General features: G+C 46.0%; 1 protein-coding gene across 1 annotated transcript; it reads right to left on the bottom strand.

Moving 5' to 3' along the window:
* Positions 1-1645: 1645 nt before the first annotated feature.
* On the bottom strand, positions 1646-4139 carry LOC119360691 (histone-lysine N-methyltransferase family member SUVH9-like). Its single transcript, XM_037626223.1, has one exon. The coding sequence runs from the start codon at positions 4106-4108 to the stop codon at positions 2168-2170; it is 1941 nt and encodes a 646-aa protein (XP_037482120.1). The 5' UTR covers positions 4109-4139; the 3' UTR covers positions 1646-2167.
* Between the last annotated feature and the right edge of the window lie 6749 nt (positions 4140-10888).

Here is a 10888-nt window from a genome sequence, read left to right as displayed (position 1 = left end):
AAAGCATCCATATTGACACAAAAAAAATGAGTTGTGGAGATCCAACACATCTCACCCGTTAAACCGCGTCTATCAAATGGTCTATATTGTTTCGGTGTTTAACAATAACAATAATAACATCCTGCCCAGGTCAAAAAAAATAAAGAATGGCATCCCCACCTAATTAATAACATACATTATGTCAGAGGTAGCGCTAACCAATTTATTATATATTACCTAATATCAACGTGTAATTATGATCTTGGCAAATATTAGTGTGCAATGTAATCAATATATTGCTAATATTAATATGAATTGCACGTACTCCCTCCATTCAGGTGCATAGGGCGGTTAAGGAGCTGCATCACGACCAAGACACACCGTGATAGACCAACGTTATGTTTGAGGTTGTGGGAACGAGCCTGTCATGTGCCCTCAAAAAACACAATTGAAAGAAACATTTAATTGTGCATGTATGAGAATGGGAAGATCGAGACGTGAATGCATGAAAAAGGGAGTCAAGAAATTTAGAAATGCCGGATGAAAGAGTCAAACGAGAGGATGCACAGATTACAAAAAAATTAATTACAACTACTACGACTAATACTTTTCAAATTCCTGGATTCTCTGCCTAGCCCTCGATGAAGGAAATACACGAGATTACTAGAGAAACTTAAGGTTCACAGCTAGTAGAATCCAGTTTCTAAAAGCATTTTGTATTTTAGTTCTAAAACGTGATAAGCTCGCGCGTGACCGCTCAAAAGGTTCTCTCTTCTTGGTACGATAGTGTACTGAACAGATGAATTCAAGGCTGAAACGGAAATGAATACGTACAGGGTAGAGTGCCAGTGTCCTGAATCTCCAAGCACACATCACGTGGCTTCACTGCAATCTTTCTGCAACACGTGTGTACTGGCAACTACTCCTTCCGGTCGCGAAATTTAAACTAAAACCACGACGAGTAATTTGGAACAGAAGGAATACTTTCATGCGGTGGAGACACACGAGAAACCAGCTCCACTACTACTCAACACCAGCTGCAGCATCCCACCGGACATGAAAGCAGTTCAAGTAACCAACCAACCCGAAAGCGTTGAACAGTAAAATAAAATTAAAGACTGAAACTTTTTTTTGCCAAACATTGATAAATATTTTGATGGGTTGTATATTTTGGAGCATCGATTTAAAAAAAAAATTTGCCACGTTTTCACGAATGTCATACGGTGATGAAACTTCACAACCCATCAAAACATTTTTTTTCTTTTCATTTTACTGTTCGCCAGAGCTCACGTGAGCTTCGGATCAGAAAAGGCACGTCCCCAACCAACCACCCTATTCGAGATTGCAGTCAGCCCATGACTACCCTTTATGAACATGGGTGCGTGCACACCCTTTATGAATAGTAAATTCAAAAAATGCTAGAAAAAAATATTATTTTTTAATGTAAATAGTCAACCGGGTATACTCGCATATGAAGTTTCACGAAGAAATCACATCCGTGGTAATCTGGGCAAAAATGACAAAATCGAAGCTATATTAAAAAAAACAATGCTTAATGAATAGTATGGTCGCGTTTGTCCTTTCTTCACTAAGAATACCATGGGTGTCATAACACCATGAAATTTCACACGTGAGTAGAATGATCGACTAAGTTTCATACCGTGAAATTTCAGAATTTTTATACCTTTTTCTAGTATTTTTATGAATTTACTATGCACATGGGTGCGTGCACCCATGTTCACCTTTGTATTTTCGCTACATGGACCGACTAGTAACTTCAGCTCTTCTTGACTATCATCTTCCAAACAACTCAACAGCAAACAGGTTGGTTTACTTGTAGTGTGTCTGCAACTATGGTTTCAAGCTTTTGCGCACTGTAAATAATAAGGCCACAGACAAGGCAAAAGATAAACTAAATTCTTGGACATAAACCTGCTTAAGATTGTACCAACAGCTAGCAAGTAAAAACCTACAGCCTACAGGCACTAATGTCAACAGCTAGCTAGGGGGCTCCCCTCTGTTGCGCTTTCACAATTCAGGGGAATTCAGCAAAAGTGAAAAGCAGTATATATATATATATCTGCTAACGAACACTAGCTACCAAAAAATCCTTCAACTGGTCTCTAAGTTTCACAGACAGCGCACCTTCAGTCCATCGAGTCGAACCTGGCGTCGCTGGACTGTCTCATCATGCACAGATTTGCTGATCATCCATGCCGTAGTCGATGCTGAGCTCGCGCATGGGCGGGATGGCATCCATGGCGAACACCATGAGGTGAGGGCACGATTCGTTTTCGCCGCCACGGACGACGTACTGGACGAACACATTGGGAGTGCAGCTGTGGCTGATGTAGCTGGCCAAGTTCCTCCTGCGGGACACGTCGAGCACATAGCCCGGCTCTTGGAAATGGGGGAATTGGGGGCGGGGCACCTTGTCATCATCATCCCCAACGAGTGCAGGAGAGGCATCCCCCCACTCGCTCCATCTCTTGGGGAACCTCTTTGGGTCGATGATGGAGCCCTCGTCCATGGCCAACTCGCACTCGCCGGTGGTGACCACGACGTCTCCGCTGTACTCGCACACGAAGGCGCCCGGCTGTATGAGGTCGAGCGTCCTGACGCCCCACTCGGTCTCCATGGACCGGAACACCTCCAGTGTGTGCTTCATCCCGCGCTGGGTCGCGCGGTTCGCGCAGCTCATGGGGCAGCCGCAGAGCGCCCCGCACTCGTACACCACCGGCCTGCCCCTGACGAGGGTACCGTCCTCATTGTACACCGGGCCGCCGCCGCCGTTCTTGATCACGCAGCCGCACTCGGGCCCGCACGGCGAGGTCACGCAATGGCAGCCCCAGTGCTGCTGCTTCACCAGCGGCAACGGAAATTCAGGACGGGCAATGTAGTCGAAGTCGAGGAGAGAGCTCTCGTGGTCCACGCCGTTGAAGACGGGGACGCGGAGCACCTCCCTGCCGTTGGAGAGGTCCGGCGAGATGTAGCCGGGCGGGAGGGCCTGGTTGGCCAGCAGCTTGTCCTTGATGTCCTTGGCCAGGCACCAGTTGCTGCTGCCGAGCTCCTCCTGGCCGGGGATGCGCACCAGCGTGTACTTGCAGACATGGCGGCCGGACTTGCCCGGCTCGTAGGTGGAGCTGACGGCCTTGTAGAGGCCGTCGTACACGTACACCTTGCGGCTGGGGCTGGAGTCGCAGGCGTGGCAGCGGATGACCCGCACCTCGACGCCGTAGTGGCAGCTGTAGTGGAGGGCGAGGTTGCCGCGCTCGAGCGTCTGGTCGGCGTGGTGCTCGACGCGGTTGCGCTGGCGGCCGCCGCTGCCGCTGTATACGAGGACCTGGCCGTTGTCCTCGTCGTCGAGGTAGCCGCCGGAGGAGACGATGCTGGTGGCGACGGGGTGGCCCTCGCTGACGAGGCTGGCGGGGATGTAGCCGATGCCGGCCTGCGGGGTGCAGTGGAGGCCGACGACGCAGAGCTCGGCGCGGTAGTGGAAGGCGTCGCCGACGAGGACGCCCGGGATGGGCCCGACGATGCGCACGTCCCGGTAGAGCCAGAGGCCCCGGGAGAGCATCTTGCTGGAGGCGCGCAGGTCGAAGCGGTTGCGGGGGCCGCCGTCGTACGACTCCTCCCGCTGGTAGATCCCGCGGAGCGCCTCGAAGGTGAGGCGCGCGCGGCGGACCAGGGACCGGAAGTGGATGTGGTCCTGAGGCGTGACGGTATTGACGCGCACCATCTCGCCGCCGCGGGCGCGCTTCTTGGCGGTCGACGAAGAGGAGGAGACGGATGTGTCGGAGTGCGCGGGGGGAATGGAACCTTGTGGGCTGGGCTCGGGTTGCGGATTGGAGACGACGAGGCGGCGGTCGGCGGGGACGGCGTCGATCTGCTGCTGCGTGAAGTGGAGGTGGCCGGCGAAGTCCGGGTGGCCGTCGGGGGAGGGCTCGAGCTCCCGGCGATAAAGATCGCAGAGCTCGGGGGTAAGAGCAATGGGTTCGAGCTTGGGGATGAGGGCGGTGGACGGGACGGTGCTGGGGGACTGCGGGGCGTCGGGGTCGGGCTTTGGGGTAAGGGGGATCTGCGTGGGGAGGGGCTGCGGCGGCGGCGGCGGCGGCGGCGAGGACGCCATTGCTCTGTCTCTTCTCACTTTACTCTGCAAGTTGCTACGCCGAATCGCCGAATGCCTGAGTCTCTCTCTCTACTATTCCCCACTTTACGGACGGCAAAAGGCAATTGTCGTAGTATCTTCAATTTTTTAAGAAAAGGCGATAGCCCGACTTTATAATGGCTTCTCGAACACAACTAAACACGTCTTCACAATAAAGAATTATTGAGGGTCTCACAATAATTTAGGAAGAATTTGTAGTTGGATGTTTTCTCAAAACCACACACTCTGAATTATTTGGGAGTAATTTTTTTCTTAATCCGAAGAGTTGGTGGTTGTACGTTTGCCTCTGTCCATCGCATCTCTTCTTCGTTTTACTTTCTTCTCTTGTACGTCAATTCTCCACCATATCCTGCATTAACTCAATCAAATCAAGTGTTACCAAAACCCGAACTAAATTAAAACTTTGCTTGCGTTCTCTATCCATACCAAAATCAATTCAAATCTTGTCGGATCATCAACTAAATCAAAATTTTCATTGCCTTCCCCTACCAATACTTAAATCAAATCAAATCTTATCAAAACTTAGAATATGGTCGTTGTAAGGTATATATGGCAGACACGATTTGATGTTGAACCACTAGAATATGTATGCCCCATTCTATGCATAGACAATTAGGTAATACAAAATCTAACATATGTGGCCCACTTGTCAATGAGCGGTGACCACGGTGGGTAGCCACGACGGTGGTCCGGCGACATGCGGTGGGTGGCGGTGACCACGGTGGGTAGCCACGACGGTGGTCCGGCGACATGCGGTGGGTGGCTTTTGGTGGTTGCATTGTGGTCCAGTGACGATAGCGAGGGTCCGACAACCCACGACGGTGGTTTCACGATAGTTTGGCGACCTGCAGCGGAGGTGGCATGGTGATCTTGTGACCGTGACGTCGATGGCGTAGTGGTCCGGCATCCGCCGCGATGGCGTGGTGGTCCGGATGGCGACATGGTGTTCTGACAGGTTACTCGGGTGGTGTGCTGACATGCCACTTATTGGGTGAGTATTGGGAGAGGCCCAATTTTCCTAAATAGTGAGGAGTGGTTCTCTAGGAGCTCCCAATAATTTGTTGGAAAAAGGAGTCTCTTGAAGATGCTCTAAGGAAAACCAAAACATAACGGCGCAAGTCATACATATACATGCTTCAACAGTATAATAGGTTCAAACATAAACTAGAGTTGTTACAAGGCCAACATGTCAATGGTAGGGCACGCATGCCACAAATGCTAGTAAACTAGGGATAAAAGGTGAAACAAGCGACTCATCAATGCCATGGAAGCGATAGAAGATTGATCTTGAGCTCCACATCATGGGTGTCTCACGCTTTAGCGACCGCCTGCGTTTTTATAATATGACAATCAGTTTGAAAAGAGAGACAGTAGGCTAAGCTAAAAATGTGCTCAATAATGAATTTACTATAGTTAGTCCATAAAGACCAAGAAACAACAACAAAAGCCACCAACAAAGACGCACAATTGAGGAGATAGAGGACCAAGGAACCTACGAAGTTGAGCAAAGTTTTTGGATCCCAAGTGATGTTTAGACATGAGCGCACACAACTCCACCTGAATTTAACTAGGGGGCCGATACATAATATTCTCCACATTCTGAATCTCTACACAAAAGAGTGCATATTGCGTTAGCTGGTATGTCACTTTATAATTTGGCCACTGGATGGCAAACGTCCTGAATCGCTTGCCATAGGAATTTTTTTGGTTTAAACGGGATACAAGCTCTTCAAGTACACCTTTAAATTTAGTAGTACAAGCTTCAGAGCAAAGCCTGCTATATAAGGATTTAACTGAGAAATTATCAAAAGAGATATGAGGCCAAGTCCCTATATCCTTGTCAGTTGAGTGGTTACGAAGCAAGGTTATAAGCAATTGTCATTGGTCCATCACGCAAGGTGTCAACGAACATCAATACCCAAGTCCCAATTACTAGCATGGAGCTCAGAAATGTGTGCAACAGGATTGCCATAATACGAGAAAAGAGTAGAGGAGTGATCCTTCAACGGACCATCCCGGGTCCACTAATCAAGCCAAAACCTAGTGGATGATCGGAAACCAACGATACATTTGACATGTGCTTAAAATTCATCACAAAGTTTAGCCAAGGGTTTCTAGAACTAGGAACATCTACCATTACAAAAAAATACACTTTCGTGATGATACGTGTTTGTCACAGTAGGTCACGTTTTTTGTCATGCATATACATCCATGATGATTTTATGACGGAATCAAGATAGTCATACATGTGTTGTCGTAGAAGTGTTCCATGACATTACCAAAATTATCATCACGGAAGTGTCCACTTCCATAACGATAAATGACACGTCATGGAAGTGTTTTCGTTAAGGGTAACCGACATGTGGCATCCACCGTAACGGGTCGCCGTTAAGCTATCGGGTCCGGTTTTGGATCCGATAACCCGTTAACAGCCCGGATCAATGGGGATTTTCCACGTGTAAAATTCTCATTGGTCAGAGGAAACACCTGTTGGCTCACCGTTGGGACAGATGTCATCCACTCGTTGGACAGGAAGCGCCTATGATAGGTCGACATGTGTCACGACCTAATAGTGGCCCATTCCGGTGAAAAAGGCTGACCCAGTAAAAATTAGTAGGCCGGCCCATATAAGGCCTACTTGTGTCAGGTCCATTGAAGCCCACGACCCATATGAGATATGCCTGTTCGGCCCGTCAACGACCCATTAACAATTTGACACCATTGCAGCCCATCGTTCGTTCGAGCACGTTAACAGCCTGCTATATATTTGGGCACAATATCGGCCCAATGTGGTTTCGGCATGTTAACGACCCATTCAAGGGATGGGCCATTTTTCAGGATGTACGTCTTTCGGCCTTTTAGCGACACATTTAAGTGTTGGGTCAATTTCCGGCCTGGCGTGTCTTTCATCCTGTTGACGGCCCATAAATGAGTTAGGCCATTTGTAGTCGAACCTGAGTTTTGGCCTTTTAACGACCCATGCTCTTCATGGTCCAATACCAGCTCGGTTTCTCTTTCGGCCTGCTAAAGGCCCACAACACAGTTGGGCCATATACAGTACGACCTGACTTTCGGCCTTTTAGCGGCCCATGCTCTTCATGGTCTAGTACGAGTCCGCTGTCTCTTTCGGCCTGCTAAAGGCCCACAGTATAGTTGGGTCATATGTAGCCCGACCTTAGTATCGGCTTGTTAACGGCTCGTGAAATCAAATGGGTCCACCTGTTGCCTGTTTAGATGTCGGCCTGTTAACGACCCGGGAGGTAACAAGGCCGACCATTAAATTTCGGCTTGGTAACGGCCCATTAACTTAATGGGTCCACTAAAGTTCGAACTTTTCTGTAGGCCCAATTAGTTAATTTGAGCCCATTACGACGAGTAATTATGCAAAGTACCAAAACCGATCAATCAAAGGTCTATGAGAATTTTGGCCCCTGTGAGCCCATTAGGGAAGCTCATTAAGGCCAGTGGGCTGCTTCCTTCATATAGGGCCCACGACTGTTCCTGCTAACTAATAATTTCACTGTTTTTTAGCTTCATAGCGACCATTCAGCTGGAATGCGAGGCGCGCTAAGCAAAGGTATGACATACAGGGAAAAATGTTGCACATCCAACATATATTGCAGGAAATTACATCCACTAGGCAATCAAAGATTGATGCCAGTGCAAATAAATGAACAGAACCTAACGATCTACAACATCACAATCTGCAACCTCAGCACGGATAACGCCCATAAGCATGTGGGCAAGTTCTTGTTGCTTTGCTACATTGTCTCTGAAAACATTGATCAGTTGTTGTTACGCACGAATGTGCACCTCTGATTCCTCCACCATTTCCATCATTGCTTCAGCCATTAATTGGTTCACAAACATACATTTTTCCATTGCATTTGAGACAGAGGAAACTGAACATATTCAGATGGAAATTTTGGCAGGCTTGTATTATTAATAGGGGAGAGTGTCTCGACCACTGCATCATAACATAAATTAGGAGGGGAACTGAACAGATTAATCAAGAGTTATTGCCATATTACATGGCCTAGATTTATTGGAAAGAAACAATGGCGTTGCCTTGCTGTTTTCAGAGTTTGTCTTCTTATCTTCAGCAGTCTGCACCAAATTAACACACTGGCATTGCTATCATTGGCCAGGTCAGATAATAGGAAAGCAACATTGACACAACGAACATTTGGGCAACCAGACCACACCAGCCTACACCAAATTAACACAATATGACATAACTATCATCAGCTAGGTAAGGTAATACGAAAGCAAAATTGACACAATGAATGTGCATGATATGTGATAGTACACTCATGGAGCTCAGTATGCAAAACTACTAGGCAATTTTCCTTACAAAAATCAACATTTTGCTACAACTAAATTTAGATCAGATAAATGTTGGATTCTCGCCGATTAACAAAATACATGCTGATGTAAAAATATAGTGATATACAACAGGTACTTACATCAGCATTGGAGCATAGAGAATTCCCGCAAGATACTTTCCTCGAATACGATCCCAGTGCAGAAAGTTTTCTATCGTTTTACCTTATTTTCTAAAAGAGAGATGGGTAAGAAACATGTAGAAAATATGATCAAAATGCTATAAAATTTCATGATGCGAGGATATATACACACACGCTTCTTAGAATGGAGTTGACATATTTTTGCTGGACTGGAGCAGACTAGTTCTTTGGCCACTGAAATCTGCTTATTATGAGTAGGAGTTGGGGTTCTTTGTGCTGGAGCAGTATCTATGAAAAATGGAGTTGATTTACTATATCCTGACATTTGGATCTTTTGCAAAGACCTGGTTTGTAACCCTTCAAATTCTAACATAGCTGTCTTCCCCTTGCATGCCTTATATAGAAGAATGGTGCTTCAATTATAAAACATGCTACAACAGATATGGAATACATACAGAAAAACACTAAGGCAACATATGCGTGTATGATTGGGAAACTAAGATGGCATTACAACAGACCACTGGAACAACACTTCAATGTAAAAAAAAGAACATGGTATGGTAGACAGATGAAGTACATACTGATGAATAACAATGCATAAGATATTCAGAAGCATGATGTCCAAACTAAGCAGATGGCATTGCGATAGCGTAGAACGACAGTACTTGAATTTCAAACATGTTATCATGAATAGAATAGGTACTGAAAAACAGGAACGCATGCCATATTTACACTTTTATTATTGCTTGTTATTATATAGCGCGATGGTTTTGGTATCCGCCTCCGTCGGCCCTCGTCCTGTCTATGATTCGGATATGGTATATATTATCTTTTATAACTATTTGGCTCATTTATTGTTTATGACCATTATGCCGACCAACGTGACATAGATTTTATTTATCTAGGAGGTATGTGAACCGGAAATTCCAACCGACCCTATTGTTGAGAGGTTAAATTTAGTTGAAGAAGAAAACAATTACTTGAAAGAAACAATAAAAAAAATTAGGTGGAGAAGATGATATTGGACTTTCATGTTGCGGATGTCGTCGATGATCACAAGATCAAGATGGATGCAATGCGTTTGAAGATTAGAAAGATTAGAAAATATGACATTCATATGGAGGCTTGGTATCATTATGCCGTTGGATCAATTATTACCTTGGTTGCGATTATGATCGCATTTGTTGTTGCATTGAAATGTTTTACATAGTTTCAATGTATGGTTTAATTAAATGCTCTGGAGAGCTATATTTTGTTCAATGAGAACTATGTATGTACTTTGGTTTTAATGTGATGATGAACTTCTATTAATTTGGTCACTTATCTATTCATGATGTTCTGTAATGGTTTTTGACACACTTAATTATATATAATGCACACAGATGAACCGACAATGGATGTACCGTGACATACACACCTCCGAGTACATTAAGGGCGTGCATAATTTTCTTGAAGTGGCTGAGGCAAACAAGTAGAATGGTTTTATGTGCTTTCCATGCCCTATATGTGGGCATACAAAGTCTTACTCTGACCGGAAAATCCTTCACACTCACCTGCTTTATAAGGGTTTCATGCCACACTATAATGTTTGAACCAAGCACGGAGAAATAGCGGTTATGATGGAAGATAGCAAAGAAGAAGAGGACGATGACAACTATGTGCCCCCTGAATATGGTGATGCTGCAACGGGGGAAGCTGAAGATCAAGAGGAACCAGACGATGTGCCCGATGATGATCTCCGCCGAGTCATTGTTGATGCAAGGAGACAGTGCGAAAGTGAAAAGGAGAAGCTGAAGTTCGATCGCATGTTAGAGGATCACAAAAAAGGGTTGTACCCCAATTGCGAAGATGGCAACACAAAGCTCGGTACCGTACTATAATTGCTACAGTGGAAGGTAGAGAATGCTGTGCTTGACAAAGGATTTGAGAAGCTACTGAAAATATTGAATAAGAAGCTTCCAAAGGATAAAGAATTGCCCGACAGTACGTACGTAGCAAAGAAGGTCGTATGCCCTCTAGGATTGGAGGTGCAGAAGATACATGCATGCCCTAATGATTGCATCCTCTAGCATGGTGCGTACGAGGATTTGAATGCATGCCCAGTATGCGGTGCATTGCGGTATAAGATCAGACGAGATGACCCTGGTGATGTTGACGGAGAGCCCCCCAGGAAGAGGGTTCCTGCCAAGGTGATGTGGTATGCTCCTATAATACCACGAATGAAACGTTTGTTCAGAAACAAAGAGCATGACAAGTTGATGCGATGGCACATAGA

This window comes from Triticum dicoccoides, chromosome 1A, assembly GCF_002162155.2.
Source record: "Triticum dicoccoides isolate Atlit2015 ecotype Zavitan chromosome 1A, WEW_v2.0, whole genome shotgun sequence".
Lineage (NCBI taxonomy): Eukaryota > Viridiplantae > Streptophyta > Magnoliopsida > Poales > Poaceae > Triticum > Triticum dicoccoides.
This window is presented reverse-complemented; position numbering and strand designations above follow the sequence as displayed.